This window comes from Megalobrama amblycephala, linkage group LG4 (genome assembly GCF_018812025.1).
Source record: "Megalobrama amblycephala isolate DHTTF-2021 linkage group LG4, ASM1881202v1, whole genome shotgun sequence".
Classification (NCBI taxonomy): domain Eukaryota; kingdom Metazoa; phylum Chordata; class Actinopteri; order Cypriniformes; family Xenocyprididae; genus Megalobrama; species Megalobrama amblycephala.
Genome location: NC_063047.1, coordinates 23,418,255 through 23,438,164, shown reverse-complemented (window position 1 = coordinate 23,438,164; position 19,910 = coordinate 23,418,255). Strand labels below are relative to the sequence as shown.

The 19,910-nt window shown below is 37.5% G+C and overlaps 2 protein-coding genes across 2 annotated transcripts; both read left to right on the top strand.

Annotated features, from left to right (window-relative positions):
- Positions 1 to 558: 558 nt before the first annotated feature.
- Positions 559 to 2,282, top strand: hspb15 (heat shock protein, alpha-crystallin-related, b15). The gene is made up of 3 exons (XM_048188398.1): positions 559 to 1,084; positions 1,239 to 1,302; positions 1,546 to 2,282. The coding sequence occupies exons 1-3, from the start codon at positions 727 to 729 to the stop codon at positions 1,700 to 1,702; spliced, it is 579 nt and encodes a 192-aa protein (XP_048044355.1). The 5' UTR covers positions 559 to 726; the 3' UTR covers positions 1,703 to 2,282.
- Positions 2,283 to 5,415: 3,133 nt separating this feature from the next.
- LOC125267079 (myosin heavy chain, fast skeletal muscle-like) lies at positions 5,416 to 18,782 on the top strand. Its single transcript, XM_048188382.1, has 41 exons — positions 5,416 to 5,475; positions 5,743 to 5,780; positions 6,025 to 6,243; positions 6,339 to 6,482; positions 6,568 to 6,724; positions 7,100 to 7,127; positions 7,235 to 7,349; positions 7,510 to 7,602; positions 7,690 to 7,753; positions 7,847 to 7,945; positions 8,022 to 8,125; positions 8,212 to 8,350; positions 8,511 to 8,629; positions 8,711 to 8,860; positions 8,945 to 9,115; positions 9,208 to 9,508; positions 9,636 to 9,709; positions 9,895 to 9,982; positions 10,102 to 10,219; positions 10,308 to 10,431; positions 10,535 to 10,671; positions 10,981 to 11,236; positions 11,328 to 11,570; positions 11,682 to 11,858; positions 11,943 to 12,088; positions 12,179 to 12,269; positions 12,367 to 12,756; positions 12,846 to 12,972; positions 14,860 to 14,978; positions 15,065 to 15,261; positions 15,345 to 15,528; positions 16,393 to 16,558; positions 16,669 to 16,793; positions 16,889 to 17,197; positions 17,319 to 17,522; positions 17,607 to 17,732; positions 17,821 to 17,991; positions 18,129 to 18,233; positions 18,310 to 18,405; positions 18,487 to 18,618; positions 18,709 to 18,782. The coding sequence occupies exons 3-41, from the start codon at positions 6,037 to 6,039 to the stop codon at positions 18,727 to 18,729; spliced, it is 5,817 nt and encodes a 1,938-aa protein (XP_048044339.1). The 5' UTR covers positions 5,416 to 5,475; positions 5,743 to 5,780; positions 6,025 to 6,036; the 3' UTR covers positions 18,730 to 18,782.
- Positions 18,783 to 19,910: the final 1,128 nt, after the last annotated feature.

The window sequence follows — 19,910 nt, the reverse complement described above, 5'->3', positions numbered from 1 at the left end:
TAGGAGAACTTTGATTAACTTTTTTGATCCACTTCAAATGTTGACTACTATATATTTTTTTAAAATTAACTAACGTTAACAAAAATGAACAAATACGGTAACAAATGTATTGTTCATGTTAATATATTACAAAAAGTTAATTTGTTAACATTAGTTAAAGTGTTACCAAAGTAATATTTTAGCTTCTTGCTTATTTTGGCATCAGGTACATACGATCTGAGCTATATTTTTTAATGTATTTTAGTATATCTGACTAAATGTTGTTTACAGAACTAAGGAATTCTCTAGAGCTTCGATAAAGACTGTCTAAGTACATACTGTGGTTCAACAAAGTTTGTTACCATGGTAAAAGAAAGCGCACCAAGATGTGACCAGACTACAGAGGCCATTAATGAAACAACACCATTGCCAGTGTGCCTATTGTCATGCGCCAAGAATTTGCCATTACCCTTTCAGTTCTATTAGCAGACAGGATGGCATCATTCTGTGTATATCAGATTGTTACACCGGGGTGAAAGTTTTGCCAAGCCTCTTTGTTGACGTTTGGGACTGGATAACTGGATAATTTGGGATGAAGGTTTAATAGACAAGAACCTTATAAAAGAAGTGTGTGGCGACTTTCTGTAGCTTTTCGCAAGTCTGCAGTCAGATTTACTGTTGCTATATCTGAATCAGATATTCCAAGCTCCAAAACAAAATTTTTTCAGTTTTGAAATTACGTTTAAGATGCCTCGTCCTTTGTTTTACCGAAATGGTTGCTGGGACCCTCTTCAGGAGAGAAACCTTTTCAACCAAAACACTGACCTCCCCTGTTTCCTTGAACCAGATGAGGTTAGCTGGATAGATTCAGCCAGGAAAAGATTAGGGACCTCGACCTGGCCAGGATCTGTGCGTTTACCTCTCTTCAGCTCTTTGTGCATGGAGATTCCTCCTAAATCATGTATTGGACCTGAGAGATGGGTTTCTGAATCTGTGTGTGTACAAATGAAAGGACCGCAAAACTGGAAAGTCTGTCTAGATGTCAGTCCATTTTCTCCAAAGGAGATAAGCATCAAAACCAAGGAGGGGTATTTGGAGATAACAGGTATGTTGACCTTGATGTGTCTGGCTTTGGTCAATTTATAATGGACTGCATATTTATGCTAATAAAACAGCCTATACAATGACATTACATACTGCAAATCACATTTCATTCAGATGGCAATATCATGTTCTTTAACGTATGTTTTCTTTTCTAGGTAATCATGAGGAAAGGCAGGAAAATCACAGATTGATCTCAAGAAGCTTTACAAGAAAATACAAGTAAGAGAGCTTTTATTGATTTGTTTTGTTATTCATTTGATCTCTTATCAACTCCTACTGTATTTAAAAATGAAAAGAATAACACAAGAAAAACAGTTGTTAATTCTCCAAACGGAACCTAACAGCAAATGATGCTGTATTTTTTGCATACATTTGAATCTCATTATTACAGCTGTACACAATGTAGGGTGTTACTCCATCATTACTCATGGCTGGTTTCATTTTTATTGTGTAATTCATTAGGCTTCCAGCTGACTTAGACGTAAAACTAATCAGCTCCATGCTGTCTCCAGATGGTATTCTCTCAGTTGAGGTCCCATTACCTGGCTCTAATATCAGTCTCCCTGGAGAGATTGTCATCCCTGTTCACATGATGGACAAACAGTTCCCTGCAAAGTAATGTATAGAAGAGAATGCAAGAGAATATTTATCATATTTTGAAGCATTACTAAATGACAAATGTTACCGTTCAGACAGTAATATGCTAAATAGTTAAGCTCTGCTGTTACTTTGGTTTAAATTATGCCATTATGTAATACATAATTTGTGCTTTATATGTTTAATAATTTGGTTGCACTTTAGAGTATGTGCACTTACATGCACTTACAGTGTACTTACCTAAGAAAGTACAGGTTAATATAAGGTAACTTCATGGTTTAAGGTTATTTTTTCAGGGGGTAGGTTCAGGGTTAGTACCTAGTAATTACCCAGTTATTGTATTACTACAAGTGCATAGTATGTACATGGGGAACATGACTGTAAAATAAAGTGCTACCAAGAATTCTTCTAAGATGATCAATCGAAACCAGTAAGTACTGACGGACTAAAGAGAGATCAGATTTTCCAGTTCACTCTTTTCAGGATAGAATAAAAATGTTCGGGAAGGGCTTCATACTGGGGCTGGTGTCATGCCAAGAGAGACAGTTTTAATAAATGTGTAACAATAAAACAATACAATCATGTAAATGTATTTAACAAGAGGACGCTGAAATTCTCAATATATAGGTAAGCAAATAACTAACTCTCAGCATCATGTAGCCGAGTTGAGCTTCATGTCACATCCTCTAGATGGTGCTGGTATTTAAAGTCATAGAGATCACACAGATTCTGTGCTCTGAACTTCACAGAACTACACTGCTTGAGTGGCAGATCATGACAGTTATGAAATCCAAAACCTTCCTTCTTTGGTTTCCTTCTTGGGGTGATCAGAAGTACGGAGGCAGGTTTCTCCTTACTTCCACAGTTGTACCTTCACTATTTTTGGATATGTTCCACAGCTTTCGTCACATTGCTCAGTAGCAGTGATCAAATGACTCAAATGTCTCAGTTACACTATGCATAGTAAAAATAGCAACATGTTTCTGAATGGTCAGTGTATGATTCAAATATATCTCTTCTCTAATATGAGTTGGTTAGAGGAAGTATCCTTTGTTACTCATAGAATGAAGGAGTGCCAGTTCAGCATCCATAAAATGACAAAATACTTTAAAATAGCAAGATGCATGTTCCTGACAGACAATCGAGCATCTACCCCATGCTTTAAATCTCCAGGGGAAATACACTCTTGTGGCCATCTAATGTTTACCGGTTTCTTGATTTCTGACTTTGAATTTTATTTTGAAATGAATCCAAAGAGTTAACTAACGACTTCAGTGTCCATTAGGTTGTATTAGACTCTGACCTGGATATAGTGTGCAAGTGTGCAAAAAACACACAATTTTTCTCTATCCATATCTGTCAGAAATTAATTTGTTGCTTAGGGCACAAACAGCTTCCTCTAAGTAATTCCTACAAGGTTTCAAGGAATCGGCACAGTGTGTGTGTGCATAGCGATTTTATGCAATCAAATATCAATGTTACAATCAATAAGTGTAAACGGCTATTAAAACCTGACAGTATTTATTTATTTCTTGTATCAATGAGTCAATTAAGACCAATGGATGCATCATCAGTTGTTTATACAGAGTCTAAGCCTATTAAAATGCTTATGATGACTGCTGTTACATGCCAGATTAAACTGAGGGTTGGAACTGAGCCTATAAATCTACAACATCTAACACTGCGGTATGTAGAACTGCCAGTTGGCACCATCATTTAACTTACTGAGAGCACACATGAAGGACATGACAAAAATACACCACAGGGAGTCTCCAATTACATTACAAGTCTTAAACTATTAGGGAGGAAGCAGGGTGTTGAAATAGTGAGAATGCCAATAAGCTCCACAGTGACCACTCTCCAATGTCAGTGGTATGAACAAGCATAATGAGCGAATGAAGATTTACTGCTCAATAAATGTTTCATTTGTCAACATCTTCACTTTTCAGTGTTTCATGCACAACATAAATGTGTGAACATAAATGAACAGTTTTGCCCAGGAATACATCTGATGTTCACATATAGGTTTTTCTGATGTATTGAAGAACCTGGTATTAATCTAGATTTAAAAAAAAAAGAAAAAAAAAAAGAAAATCTTGAAAGTTGATCTAAAGATCGTTCCTGCCAGTTTTAGTAACTTTATCAAGTATGTGGAGACTGATGGTTTCAGGCAGAAATAATTGCAAATAGATAATTTTTCATGATCGTCTCCCTTGAAATTAAATAATACAGTTTTCCTTGACAGCATGTGTGTTATAATGCTAAAAACTTTCATTTTGGTTGCCATTTGATTTTCTATCTTGGCTTCTATCGTGTCTCTTATACTCCTCAATTCCTACAGCCCTAACCTACTAAAAGCCATGCATGCTAAGAATGTGCAGGCTCAGTGCTACACTCATTTGCCCTGCTGTAAAAAATCAGGCAAATGTTATGCTAGTGTTGACATCTGTTTTTAAGTGAATGAGGCCATAAAAAAGTCAAAAAATATGCTTCAGGGGGATATATGAGGTGGTACTGCAATATTCTCATGTGAGAAGCATGATTGTCGAAACTAGTCAAACTTGATGTATTTTTCCAATAAAATATTGCTTAAACATTTTAAGCAATTCATTTCACAAAACAGAAATGGTTTAACATGATTAAACAATAGATATGCTGTTCAAAATTAGGTATTTGTACACTTTATGATTGTCAAATGTTACTGGAATAGTTAATGTGATGAACTGCACCTGTAGTCAGTCTGTAAAAGAGACCTGGGTGAACTTGATGCACTAAAATCACCTTGGTTAAAATTCATTACAAAAAATGGCTCAGAATAGTGAAGTTAGGTCTGAGAAATGAAGATAGATCTGTTTGCAGATTCCGCTTGGTTTGAAAAATGTTAACGCAATAAAAGTCATATACAAGTGTGACTTTCATATCCCCTAACTCAGAATGCCTTTTGGGGCCACTGTATGTTGAACGCAATGTAATTTGAACAGTTATACTGATGGTTGTAACAGAGGCTTCTGTCTAAAATTTCAAGTCTAACATTTTCCAACATTTTTTCCAGGTAACAAAACCCACAAGCCTACATTTGACACTACCAATTGCCATAGAACTGTCAACATCTTTACGTCTCTCTTTCTCTCTCATTTAAAAAGATTACAACATAATTCATATTGAGACTAGTTCTCAATAAAAAATGCCCATACCTATTTCTATAATGACATTTTACTTAAGAGGTTTTCTAATTACAAATACTTATCTTGAATTCAGACAAATCCATTATCCAGTTGTGATGCTGCTGCATAGTAATCTGTTACAGCACTCCAGCATGACAGCAGTTCTACATTTTTCTCCTCAACATTAACAGGTACATTACAAACTAATCCATGTGTGACTAATCTAGTCTTGGTTTCAGAGTCACTGATGTGTCATAAAACATATGTTGACATTACATGCATCTTCAAGGTAGTGTTGAATGTCATAACTAATCCGTTATGTCAATGCAATTGATGTATCAAACAAAAGTATCATCTAAACTTCACTTTTCAAAAAATCAAGACAAAAAAATCAAATGCATTATTTACATTCTGGAAGAAAAACAACCCAAGCGGTACAGTTATTTCCATCTTCAGAATGATTGTCAGTGCCAAGTGTTTCACTTGATCAATTCCTTGACTCCCATTTGTGCCACATTAGGCATTAGTTAGACATATTTAACTTCTGCTTGGCTAGCAAAACAAATCCAATATAAGATGGTATGGACCAGCCCTGAAGACTGTTGAGGAGGCAGCAGAGTTCGTGATTGTGGTGAGAACTCTAATTTCTTCAAAGCATTACTGTTTGAAATTAGTTGTTACAAATACACTTACAATAGATGATTATTAAACAAAATAGAGAAAAAGGTGACTTATATTCTAGATATTTTCATTCAAGTTTTTTTCAGTGTTACTAAATGTGAGACGTGAAAAGAGATATCACATAAATATATGGTATAAGAATATTTTGATGAAGCAAAATATAGGAATTAGGAAAATGTAGAATAGAAAAGTTATTTGAATTTTAAATCTATTACAGGGCTGCTGGAATTACATCACTAGTGGGAAGGAAAACAGGTAAAGTTCATCCATATTTATGTTGGTAATGATTAAACAGCAATTTCTCATTTTTAAGAAATTAATTAATTTTAGTAGTGCAATTGAACATCTTTTCAATATTACCATTACACTTAGTGTATGGATGATGACAATTGTGAATTGTGAGCAAAAGTGAATGGTGTATAGTGATTTTCTGATTTAGTTATAGATGATAGATATAGATTTTCTTGTAAATAAAATAGTTACCCTCTGTTCACTACAGTAAGCTGCCACCATGAGTACGGACGCGGAGATGGCCATTTATGGCAAGGCTGCCATTTACCTTCGTAAGCCTGAGAAGGAGAGAATCGAGGCTCAGAACAAACCATTTGATGCCAAGACTGCCTGCTATGTGGCTGATGCCAAAGAGTTGTACCTCAAGGCAACAATCAAGAGCAAAGATGGTGCCAAAGTCACAGTTGAATTGCTTGACACTAAGGAGGTGAGTTTTAATTTCCATTTCATGTTAGATGCTCATTAAATTGCTTATTACAATGTTTTCTTTTATATCTAATATCTAATATATCAAATTTCTAGGAGAGAGTTGCTAAGGAGGAAGATGTCCACCCAATGAATCCTCCCAAGTTTGACAAGATTGAGGACATGGCCATGATGACCCATCTCAATGAAGCCTCTGTGCTGTATAACCTCAAAGAGCGTTATGCTGCATGGATGATCTACGTAGGTTCTGAAACAACTTAAAACAGCATTGAAATTCATTTTGTCTGTGGTGTTGAAATCTAACCACTTCTCGGCTTCTTTTTAGACCTACTCTGGGCTCTTCTGCGCAACTGTGAACCCCTACAAGTGGCTCCCAGTGTATGATGCAGAAGTGGTGTCTGCCTACAGAGGCAAAAAGCGTATGGAGGCCCCTCCCCACATCTTCTCTGTCTCTGACAACGCCTTTCAGTTCATGCTGACTGGTAAGACATTATTTCTGTGATCTGAATTATATATGTTGAAATTCACGTTCTTAGGCCTGGTTTCACAGACAGGGCTTAGCCTAAGCCAGGATTAGGCATTTAATATAGGGCATTTAGTTCAATAAGGGCATTTAAGTAGCTTTTATAATCTTTCACTAGAAAAAAACAAAACAAAACAAAAAAACATTATTGGTGTGTATCTTTAGACAAAACAATGGCACTGAAATATTTTAAGATATGTCCGTACAAGTTGCTTTCAGTTATAACTGCTCAAACATGCATTTTAGTCTAGGACTATCTTAAGCTGTCTGTGAAACCGGAGAATAGTTTTTTAATAAAACAATTGCTAAATCATTATTATCTTTGAATTAACAGACAGAGAGAACCAGTCTGTCCTGATTACGTATGTATCAAGCTTACTATTGGAGTTGTTGAGAACAGTTATATTTTTCTCTTATGTAACTTCCTCATGTCTTATCATCTTCTGTTTTCTAATCTCTCATAAACCAGTGGAGAATCTGGTGCTGGAAAGACTGTGAACACCAAACGTGTCATCCAGTACTTTGCCACAATTGCAGTGGGAGGTGGTGAAAAGAAGAAAGAGCAGACTCCTGGCAAAATGCAGGTACATGAGATATAAAACTGTCAAATATATTATTATGAAAGATATAGTTCAAATTCATAACAATCATCACCCACAACATATGATATGTGAATTTGTGAAATGCCTGAAAACAGTCTTTAGACATGAAACAAAATAACTGAAAACCCTTCAAACATCACAGGGCTCTCTTGAGGACCAGATCATTGCTGCCAACCCTCTGCTTGAGGCTTATGGTAATGCCAAGACTGTGAGAAATGACAACTCCTCTCGTTTTGTAAGTATATATATTTATATTTATATATTTATACAGAATTGTCTATAAAGACATTATTTATGTATCATTCTATTTTGTTTTAAACAGGGTAAATTTATCAGAATTCACTTCGGTACAACTGGAAAACTGGCTAGTGCTGACATTGAGACATGTAGGTGGACACAATTTCATTGATCCATCCTGCACATTTGTCTTTGTCTGTCACTCTTCAGATGATTGTGACTCAAGTACATTCTCTCAACAGATCTGCTGGAGAAGTCTAGAGTGTCATTCCAGCTTCCAGATGAGAGAGGCTACCACATCTTCTACCAGATGATGACCAACCATAAGCCTGAGCTGATTGGTAGGTGCACATTTTGCATTCAGTGTTTCAGATAATATTGTAAAATGCTCTTTCATGAATGCTGTTTATTTTACAGAAATGACGCTCATCACCACCAACCCCTATGACTTCCCCATGTGCAGTCAGGGTCAGATCACAGTGGCCAGCATTGATGATAAAGAGGAGCTGGTTGCCACTGATGTGAGTCATTGCTGTTTGAATATTTGCATATTATATTTAAATATAGCAGAATATATCCTAGAGCTCATTTTCTTTGTTATTTTCAGTCTGCTATTGACATTCTGGGCTTTAGTAATGAGGAGAAAATGGGCATCTACAAGTTCACTGGAGCTGTGCTTCATCATGGTAACATGAAGTTCAAGCAGAAGCAGCGTGAGGAGCAGGCTGAGCCTGACGGCACAGAGGGTGAGACTAAAGACTAGTACTAATGGGTCAAAACATGCTTTGAATTGACATATCCTTGTTTCTATTTTTACAAATGAAAGGATGGTTTTAGTTTTCAAGACAAGAAAAGGGATGTTTTTTTTAATGATTTAAAAAAAAAAAAAATTATATTTAATTTTAGAGGCTGACAAAGTTGCCTACCTTCTGGGTTTGAACTCTGCTGATATGCTGAAGGCTTTGTGCTACCCCAGAGTCAAGGTCGGAAATGAGTTTGTGACCAAAGGCCAGACCGTGCCACAGGTACAGTAAAATAGTTCAACCTTAAAATCTGGCTAATCATTGCAGAAGCAGAATTAAATATCCACTCTATTCTACTTACAGGTGTACAACTCTGTTAGCGCCTTGGCCAAATCTATCTATGAGAGGATGTTCTTGTGGATGGTCATTCGTATCAACCAGATGTTGGACACAAAACAACAAAGAAATTTCTTCATTGGTGTGCTGGATATTGCTGGCTTTGAGATCTTTGATGTAAGAATGATTATTTAATCTATTTTTATGGCAAACTGAATCATATTCAAAAGTCAGTAAATATTTCCGTTATTTTTCCTCCAGTTCAACAGCATGGAGCAGCTGTGCATCAACTTCACCAATGAGAAACTGCAACAGTTTTTCAACCACCACATGTTTGTGCTGGAACAAGAGGAGTACAAGAAGGAGGGCATTGTTTGGGAGTTCATTGACTTCGGCATGGACTTGGCTGCTTGCATTGAGCTCATCGAGAAGGTTTTTAATGGTTTATGAATTAAATTATTTTCAATATCTATTCTCAAAATCTTATAATCTTATAATATCTTACAACATTCTTTTATAAACAGCCCATGGGTATCTTCTCCATCCTTGAAGAGGAGTGCATGTTCCCCAAGGCTACAGACACTTCCTTCAAGAACAAGCTGTACGATCAGCATCTTGGCAAAAACAATGCTTTCCAGAAACCAAAGCCTGCCAAAGGCAAGGCTGAAGCTCACTTCTCCCTGGTTCACTACGCTGGAACTGTGGACTACAACATTGCTGGCTGGTTGGACAAGAACAAGGATCCATTGAATGAATCTGTTCTGCAGCTGTACCAGAAGTCTTCTGTCAAACTGCTGGCTACTCTCTACCCACCTGTTGTTGAGGGTAAAACAAAAACTGAAGTGTTAACATGATTATGTACATCATTTTAACCAAAATCTGATTCAGTTTTGCACTCTTTTCTTGTTATTACATTATATGTATGTGTTCTTTTATCTTTTTATCTGAATAGAGAGTGGTGGCGGCGGCAAGAAGGGAGGCAAGAAGAAGGGTGGCTCCATGCAGACTGTGTCTTCTCAGTTCAGAGTATGTCATTTTTAGACAAAATGTGAATAATGATGCAACTGAAAGGACTTAAGAAGTACTGTACTGTACACGAGCTTTCTTGACTCTAGGTCAGAAAGTAATATAAAAAAATAATTCACAAAAAATAATACATCAAGAACTGAGAGAATGTGAGTAAGAATGCTGAATCTTTTATGATTAAACAGGAGAACTTGGGCAAGCTCATGACCAACTTGAGGAGCACTCACCCTCACTTTGTGCGTTGTCTGATTCCCAATGAGTCCAAGACTCCAGGTAAAGTATTAAAGGGCTCACAGTTATTCTCATATTAACATATTAATTATTGTATGTTAATGTATATAATAAGAAAAATGATAATCTACCAAGCTCATGATGTAAACTGTTCGTTGTAGGTCTCATGGAGAACTTCCTGGTTATCCACCAGCTGAGGTGTAACGGTGTACTGGAGGGTATCAGAATCTGCAGAAAGGGCTTCCCAAGCAGAATCCTCTATGGTGACTTCAAGCAGAGGTAAATGGGACCACATAAAAATACCATTTCCTGAGGCTCTTTAATAGAAGATATGGAGCATTTTGTTAAACCTTCAAATCCTCCACAGATACAAGGTGCTGAATGCCAGTGTTATCCCAGAGGGACAGTTTATTGATAATAAGAAGGCCTGTGAGAAACTCCTGGGATCCATCGACGTTCCTCATGACGAGTACAGATTTGGACACACAAAGGTTCATATTCAGCTTTACAACTTTCACTGATTCAGTGATCATGATCATTTAACTTTTAGAGGTAAATCAATATCTTTTTATTTACTGTTTTACATAAATTCAGGTGTTCTTCAAAGCTGGTCTTCTGGGTACTCTTGAGGAGATGCGTGATGAGAAACTGGCTGCTCTGGTCACAATGACTCAGGCTGCCTGCCGTGGATTCCTGATGAGGAGGGAGTTTGTGAAAATGACGGAGAGGAGGTGAGGGACATCATGGAATGAACAAAACTCTCTGATTTAACTATTTCAGTTAGTATAAAGCTTTTTTAGAAGGAAATTTGAAAACAGTGATTCATAACCCACATTAATTCACAGTGTTAATGGGGTTATCAGTAAAAAAATTCTATGGCAAGCCCATCTTCTTGTCAATTTGGCTTTTAAAGGTTTTTAAAAAGACTGTATTCAAATACGTTTGACCCATAAAGTGAAGGAAATATGTTGTTGACCAGTTTAAAAATAAGTGCATTTACCAGTATTTTCCACATTTAATCATCCAAATTGTTTCATCAGGGATGCAATTTACACCATCCAATACAACGTCCGCTCATTCATGAATGTCAAACACTGGCCATGGATGAAAGTTTACTACAAGATTAAGCCTCTTCTGAAGAGTGCAGAGACTGAGAAGGAGCTGGCAACCATGAAAGAGGACTTTGCAAAATGCAAAGAAGATCTTGCCAAGGCTGAAGCCAAAAAGAAGGAGCTTGAAGAGAAGATGGTATCACTGCTGCAAGAGAAAAATGATCTGCAGCTGCAAGTAGCATCTGTGGGTATTTTTACTTGAATTAACTGAACTGTGGCTCCATTAAAATGAGCAATGTGGTTTCCAATGACATAGCAATCTATTTTCTTAACAGGAATCTGAGAACCTCTCAGATGCCGAGGAGAGGTGTGAGGGTCTGATCAAGAGCAAAATCCAGCTTGAAGCTAAACTCAAAGAGACAACTGAGAGGCTGGAGGATGAGGAAGAAATCAATGCTGAACTGACAGCCAAGAAGAGGAAACTGGAGGATGAGTGCTCTGAGCTGAAGAAAGACATTGATGACCTGGAGCTCACCTTGGCTAAAGTGGAGAAGGAGAAACATGCCACTGAGAATAAGGTTAGAGACTGAGTTGTTTTAAGATTAGATTTAATCTTTGTCTTATATTTTGATATAAAAAAACTATGAATAGTAAAAAATAAGGTTATCTGGAACAAAAAAATTTTACAGGTCAAGAACTTGACAGAAGAAATGGCAGCTCAGGATGAGAGTATTGCCAAGCTTACGAAGGAGAAGAAAGCCCTCCAAGAGGCACATCAGCAGACACTGGATGATCTCCAGGCTGAGGAGGACAAAGTCAACACCCTGACCAAATCAAAAACAAAACTTGAGCAGCAAGTTGACGATGTGAGTTGATTATGTAAACATGTTTATTCATCAAATTAACTGTGATTTTGCTGTGAACATATTTTAAATACCATTGTCCTGTAGCTTGAGGGTTCCCTTGAACAAGAGAAGAAACTCCGCATGGATCTTGAGAGAGCCAAGAGAAAGCTTGAAGGAGACCTGAAATTAGCCCAAGAGTCCATTATGGATCTGGAGAATGACAAGCAGCAATCTGAGGAGAAGCTGAAGAAGTATGAATTCTTTGCAAATGCTTATAAAAAATAATGATTTTAATGAATTTCTATTTCAGATCATTCATTGTTTTTCCATTTTACACACAGAAAAGACTTTGAAACAAGCCAGCTGCTCAGCAAGATAGAAGATGAACAATCTCTGGGTGCTCAACTACAAAAGAAGATCAAGGAGCTTCAGGTATTTTTTACAGATTTTTTTTTTCAGGCATTACAATCATTATCATAAAATTCAGATCACTAAAATGGATCGAATTAACTACTTTTTTCCACCATAGGCTCGCATTGAGGAACTGGAGGAAGAGATTGAGGCTGAGCGTGCTGCTCGTGCCAAGGTTGAGAAGCAAAGAGCTGATCTCTCCAGGGAACTTGAAGAGATCAGTGAGAGGCTTGAGGAGGCTGGAGGAGCCACTGCTGCTCAGATCGAGATGAATAAGAAGCGTGAAGCTGAATTCCAGAAGCTGCGTCGTGATCTTGAAGAGTCCACCCTCCAGCATGAAGCTACTGCTGCTGCCCTCCGCAAGAAGCAGGCAGACAGTGTGGCCGAGCTGGGAGAGCAAATCGACAACCTGCAGCGTGTCAAGCAGAAGCTTGAGAAGGAGAAGAGTGAATACAAAATGGAGATTGACGATCTTTCCAGCAACATGGAAGCTGTTGCCAAAGCAAAGGTTGAGAATTGTTTCAAAAATTGTTCAAAAAGGGAATATAATAAATGTGGTTAAGATTCTTCAGAATCCAATGATATTTGTGTTTACAGGCTAATCTTGAGAAGATGTGCCGCACACTTGAGGACCAACTTAGTGAAATTAAGTCCAAGAATGATGAGAACCTTCGCCAGATAAATGACCTCGGCGCTCAAAGAGCAAGACTTCAAACTGAAAATGGTAACAAGTGACGCAGTTTCTTAAAAATATAAATATCTTTTTATTTCCTCCACTAACAAATGACTGATGTAAACACTAACCTATAGTGGCAAAATTGTTTAAAGAGATATGTTGGATATGCAACTTTTCTGTGAAGATATTAAGCCTTGTGGTTAAGTATGATACAGTCAAACATAAACTAGACTGATAGCAGTGAACTAAAACCCTCTCCAAGTAGTTTATCCACTGTAAAGATATACAGGTGCTGGTCATATAATTAGAATATGGTGAAAAAGTTCATTTTTTTATTGTTAATTATTTTTAAAAATGAAACTTTCATATATTCTAGATTCCCTACATGTAAAGTAAAACATTTCAAAAGTTTTTTTTTTTTTTAATTTGTTGATTAGAGCGTACAGCTAATGAAAGTCCAAAATCCAGTATCTCAAAATATTAGAATATTTACATTTGAGTTTCGTTAAATGACCATCCCTACAGTATAAATTCTGGGTATCTCTTGTTCTTTGAAACCACAATAATGGGGAAGACTGCTGACTTGGCAATGGTCCAGGAGACAATCATTGACACCCTCCACAAAGAGAGTAAGTCACAGATGGTCATTACTGAATGTGGTGGCTGTTTACAGAGTGATGTATCAAAGCATATTAAATGCAAAGTTGACTAGAAGGAAGAAATTGGGTAGGCAAAGGTGCACAAACAACAGGGATGACCACAAGCTTGAGAATACTGTCAAGTAAAGCCGATTCAGACACTTGGGAGAGCTTCACAATGAGTCAAATGAAGCCGGAGTCAGCGCATCAAGAGTCACCACACTCAGACATCTTCAGGAAAAGGACTACCAAGCCACTTCTGAAACAGAAACAACGTCAGAAGCATTTTACCTGGGCTAAGGAGAAAAAGAACTGGACAGTGAACAGTGGTCGGAAGTCCTCTTTTCAGATAAAAGTAAATTTTGCATTTCATGTTGAAATCATGGTCCCAGAGTCTGAAGGAAGACTGGAGAGGCACAGAATCCAAGCTGCTTGAAGTCTAGTGGGAAGTTTCTGAAGTCAGTAATGATTTGGGGGGGCCGTGACGTCTGCTGGTGTTGGTCCATTGTGTTTTATCAAGTGCAAAGTCAATGCAGCCATCTTCCAGGAGATTTTGGAGCACTTTATGCTTCCATCTGCTGACAAGCTTTATGGAGATGCTGATTTCCTTTTCCAGCAGGACTTTAGCACCTGCCCACAGTGCAAAAACCACTTCCAAGTGGTTTGCTGACCATGATATTACTGTGTTTTATTGGCCAGCCAACATGCCTGACCCCTGAATCTATGGGATATTTTCAAGAGAAAGATGAGAAACAGTCGATCCAACAATATACAAATGATCTGAAGGCTCAATAGTGCCTCAGCAGTGCCACAGGCTGATCACTTCCATGCCACACTTCACTGATGCTGTAATTTGTGCTACGAGCAAGTCATTTACTGTAATATGTGCTGCCGACCAAGTATTGAGTGTACAAATGAACATACTTTAAAGAACTTGAACTTTTCTGTTTTGAAAATCCATTTTTTGATTGATCTTAGGAAATATTCTAATATTTTGAGATACTGGATTTTGGACTTTCATGAGCTGTACGCTCTAATCATCAAAATAAAAAATAAAAAAACTTTTGAAATGTTTTACTTTACATGTAGGGAATCTAGAATATATGAAAGTTTCATTTTTAAAAATAATTTACAATAAAAAAAATGAACTTTTTCACGATATTCTAATCATATGACCAGCACCTGTAATGCTACTGTCATAAAAACTATGCTTCTTCCTGCATTAATATAAATTTAAACCATTTTCTTCACCATCATTATGCCTTACAAATGTTTTTGTAAATGCAAATCTCAAAAGGGGAGTTTGGCCGTCAGCTGGAGGAGAAGGAAGCTCTAGTTTCTCAGCTCACCAGAGGCAAACAAGCTTTCACTCAGCAAATTGAGGAGCTTAAGAGGCAGATTGAAGAGGAGGTTAAGGTAATACAGCATAATCAATACATACACATACTTGTCCATTACTATAATGCAGAGACTAGCTAATATTATGTGACTTTGTCTCCTAGGCTAAGAACGCACTGGCCCATGCTGTACAATCAGCCCGTCATGACTGTGACCTGCTCCGTGAGCAGTTTGAGGAAGAGCAGGAGGCAAAGGCTGAGCTGCAGCGGGGAATGTCAAAGGCCAACAGCGAGGTTGCTCAATGGAGAACCAAATATGAAACTGATGCCATTCAGCGCACTGAGGAGCTCGAAGAGTCCAAGTATGTATATTATTGAATAATATTCCCAATTCTCACAGCTATATTATAGATTAGAATTCAAAATAATGTGTATTACTTAACAGGAAGAAGCTGGCTCAACGTCTGCAAGAGGCAGAGGAACAAATTGAGGCAGTGAACTCCAAATGTGCATCTCTGGAGAAGACCAAACAGAGACTCCAGTCTGAGGTGGAGGACCTCATGATTGATGTGGAGAGAGCCAATGGTTTGGCTGCTAACCTTGACAAGAAGCAGAGGAACTTTGACAAGGTAAACAATTTGAGTCATATGATATTCTCTTTGCAAATTATAGCTAGAATGGGCTTTGTTAAACATGTTATGATAACACTTTAGAATACTGATCCTTCATTAATGAATAACTACACAGGAACAAATGAGTAATGCATTATTAACACTCTAGTAACTACTATTAACTAACAAGTAACTCTGATGAATGAATTAGTAAGTAATAGTGCTCAGTTAAAGGTGGTAGTTCACTATTAACTAATCAGTAACTACTGTTTTTTTCATACTTCCCAGAGAACTACTAAGAACTACTATATACATGTTCGTAATTAATGTGAATAATGAGTAATGTATAATTAATTCTAGAGTAAAGGCCTTGGTAACCCACTAGTAATGACTGAAGTATTACCAAATACTTAAGAAGGAATTACAAATTATTTGGATCAGTATTCTAAAGTGAAGATCATGGTAATCCACTAGTAATTACTTAAGTGTTACCAAATATATCATAAGGAATTACTGTACAAAAACATACAAAAACCTCAAAAGTTTTCAATGACTCCAGTAGTTACTAGAGTTAGAATTAATTATACATTATGCATCATTCATGTTAATTATGAACCTGTATATAGTAGTTCTTAGTAGTTCTCTGGGAGGAATGAAAAAACAGTAGTTATCGATTAGCTAATAGTGAACTACCACCTTCAACTGAGCGCTGTTACTTACTAATTCATTAATCAGAGTTTATTGTTAGTTAATAGTAGTTACTAGAGTGTTAATAATGCATTATTCATTTGTTCCTGTGTAGTTACTCATTAATGAAGGATCAGTATTCTAAAGTGTTACCCATGTTATAAACAAATCGATCCTGAAATATCTTCACCAAAGGTCCTGGCAGAATGGAAGCAGAAATATGAGGAAGGTCAGGCAGAGCTGGAAGGTGCCCAGAAAGAGGCTCGTTCACTCAGTACTGAGCTGTTCAAGATGAAGAACTCCTATGAGGAGAGTCTGGACCAGCTGGAGACCCTCAAGAGAGAGAACAAGAATCTGCAGCGTAAGAATGAAACCGTTATTTTAGACAAAAACTTCAAAGTCCTAATTCTAAATGATAGTTAAAAAGTAAACACATGATTATGATTACAGTTTAATTTTTTGTTCTTATAGAGGAGATTTCAGATCTGACAGAGCAGTTAGGTGAAACTGGTAAGAGCATCCATGAGCTGGAAAAGGCCAAGAAGGCAGTGGAGACTGAGAAGGCAGAGATTCAGACCGCCCTAGAGGAGGCTGAAGTGAGTATCTGAAGATCAGTATGGAATTCTTGCTAGAACCATGTTGTTAATGCATATTTCCGTTATGATATTAAAAGTTGTTTTATTTTTCATAGGGCACCCTGGAGCATGAGGAGTCCAAGATTCTTCGTGTCCAGCTTGAGCTAAACCAGGTCAAGGGAGAGATTGACAGGAAGCTTGCAGAGAAGGATGAGGAGATGGAGCAGATCAAGAGGAACAGCCAGAGAGTCATTGAATCCATGCAGGGCACTCTGGACTCTGAAGTTAGGAGCAGGAATGATGCTCTGAGAATCAAGAAGAAGATGGAGGGAGACCTTAATGAGATGGAGATTCAGCTGAGCCATGCCAATCGCCAGGCTGCTGAGGCCCAGAAACAGCTCAGGAACGTTCAGGGACAACTCAAGGTATGTGACTTCTCTTTGGCTTTGGGGTGCATAAGTATGTTTGTATAATCTAACTTTTGTTAGGTTAAGGTCAAGAGAAAGCACACTGAAAGCTTATTCTAAAGTTATTGTTTATGTGCAGGATGCCCAACTGCACCTTGATGATGCTGTGAGAGGACAGGAAGACATGAAGGAGCAGGTGGCCATGGTGGAGCGCAGAAACACTCTGATGCAGTCTGAGATTGAGGAGCTGAGAGCTGCTCTGGAGCAGACAGAGAGAAGCCGCAAAGTGGCTGAACAAGAGCTGGTGGACGCCAGTGAGCGTGTTGGGCTGCTGCACTCTCAGGTTAGGGCATTTTGTTTTATAATGAAATTAAGGAAATTAAGACAATCATTTAAAATGTTCAAAATGTTGCTTTCCATTTTGTAGAACACAAGTCTCCTGAACACCAAGAAGAAGCTTGAGGCTGACCTTGTTCAGATCCAGAGTGAAGTTGATGACACTGTACAGGAAGCCAGAAATGCAGAGGAGAAGGCCAAGAAGGCCATCACTGATGTGAGCAACAGTAGCTGACAAATGTTTCAAAAGATGCTTGAATACTTGAAAAATGTGGATCTAATGAATGTTTGTGTTCATGCAAAAGGCTGCAATGATGGCAGAAGAGCTGAAGAAGGAGCAGGACACCAGTGCTCACCTTGAGAGGATGAAGAAGAATCTGGAGGTCACAGTGAAGGACCTGCAGCACCGTCTGGATGAGGCTGAGAATCTGGCCATGAAGGGGGGAAAGAAACAACTCCAGAAACTGGAGTCTAGAGTAAGACTGCCTTTATTCTGATGCTCGCCTTTATTTTGATGTTCATAGTCTTGATGTGTACAGTACGAAGTGTCTAAACATCTCTAAACATTTTATTGGAGTGTAATCAGTTTAATAATATCTCCCACTTACTGTAGGTTCGTGAGCTTGAGACTGAAGTTGAGGCAGAGCAGAGACGTGGAGCTGATGCTGTTAAAGGTGTCCGCAAATATGAGAGGAGAGTCAAGGAGCTCACCTACCAGGTAAACAATGTGTAGTAAAATTCAGGTCCCATTAATCAGATTTTGCTCTAGTCTGATCCATGTTCATTATCTGCAGACTGAGGAGGATAAGAAGAACCTCAACAGACTGCAGGATCTGGTTGACAAGCTTCAGCTGAAGGTCAAGGCTTACAAGAGACAGTCTGAAGAAGCTGTGAGTACCTCATTTAAGAACTAACATCACCTTGCCAACAATTATATTAAGTTCCTAATATAATCGTATGTGACTTTGCAGGAGGAACAAGCAAACACTCACCTGTCCAAGTTGAGGAAGGTGCAGCATGAGCTGGAAGAGGCTGAGGAGCGTGCTGACATTTCTGAGTCTCAGGTCAACAAGCTCAGAGCCAAGAGTCGTGACGCTGGAAAGGTGATTTCTTTTTCTGATGCATGCATTTTGAAACTTATTACGTATTATTGTATGTACTAATCGTGTATTTTTTCACTCTTTTTTTTCAAGGGCAAAGAGGCAGCTGAGTGAAAAACTTAACATACCACATACATCTCTGAAACTGAAATAAACCTTGAAATTCAGCAGTTTTCTTTTGTTGTCATTTTTCTTGATTTATTTTTTTTTTCTCACTATTGTTTGTTGTGCTCTTACCATAGAATGCTTCATGATAATCTATAACACTTGATAGATATGCATATGGCTTAACAACTAGATTATGAAATAGGCTCAATAGTCAGAACTTGATTTGGGCTTTATATTTTTTCTTTATAGCTACATTAGCATTAAAAATGTGTCAAAGAAGTCAAAATCAAAACTTCAACTTTTACAAATTTGTTATCTATTGTGAACAGAATTCCCCTGATCAACTTACTGTGAATTTTAACATATCAGTCGGATATAGGGTTTTCAAAGGCACTGGGATATGTTAACTAGAGATTAGAGATCTAATATAAAAACTATATATTAAAACCTATATATATTCTATTATAAAAACTAAATTAATTTTAATTATGAAACCCCAGACCAGACCATCCACTTGGGTATGTTCTATGTACAGTGTTATTTTTTGTTTTTTAATCTTTGCATACATGTGTTTGTTTAAATTGCACCACAATACAGATCAGCACACATGGCAAAATTGTGTTTGTATTGGAAACATTTCTGAGCATTTGGAGTTGTAAAGAATTAAATGAATATCTGCCTAATACTTGATGTACTATACTTTAAACCTAACCTGATGTTGTCCATATTTCCAAATGCACGAGATAATACAAAATACCTCTGAGTAAGGATGACAATGCTTTTGAAAGAAAGGAAATGCAACAAACTAAGAAAGTATGTGTATTAGGTGTGAGAATAAAACATGAACCATGATTCATAGTGTGTGAGAGGGGTTCAAATTACGGGATGATGATGAGGACGATGAAGGTAATTATTTGGTGATAATGATGACATGAACATTACATCCTAATGCAATCTGTCAGTGATACATATTATTCTAATAGTCTGAAAGAAATGAATTGCCTTGTTGGACACATGGATTCACCAATCTATGCCAAACTGGTCCAATGAAATATATAAGCTAACAGCTTATTCGATGATGCAGCATAAGCTTTTGGAATATGACATGAAGACTCATGAGTTTAATAAAACAGGGTTAGTGTAAAAATGCAGTCATGTTTTGGTTGATCAAATAAATCAGCATCCAA

Bases quoted from the DNA above. Each gene is read 5' to 3' on its own strand.
- hspb15 (XM_048188398.1), top strand. From the start codon at position 727: ATGCCTCGTCCTTTGTTTTACCGAAATGGTTGCTGGGACCCTCTTCAG. The intron at 1,085-1,238 runs GTATGTTGACCT...TTTCTTTTCTAG, and splicing joins GGGGTATTTGGAGATAACAG to GTAATCATGAGGAAAGGCAG. The intron at 1,303-1,545 runs GTAAGAGAGCTT...GTAATTCATTAG, and splicing joins AGCTTTACAAGAAAATACAA to GCTTCCAGCTGACTTAGACG.
- LOC125267079 (XM_048188382.1), top strand. From the start codon at position 6,037: ATGAGTACGGACGCGGAGATGGCCATTTATGGCAAGGCTGCCATTTAC. The intron at 11,571-11,681 runs GTTAGAGACTGA...AAAATTTTACAG, and splicing joins AACATGCCACTGAGAATAAG to GTCAAGAACTTGACAGAAGA. The intron at 15,262-15,344 runs GTATGTATATTA...ATTACTTAACAG, and splicing joins GAGGAGCTCGAAGAGTCCAA to GAAGAAGCTGGCTCAACGTC.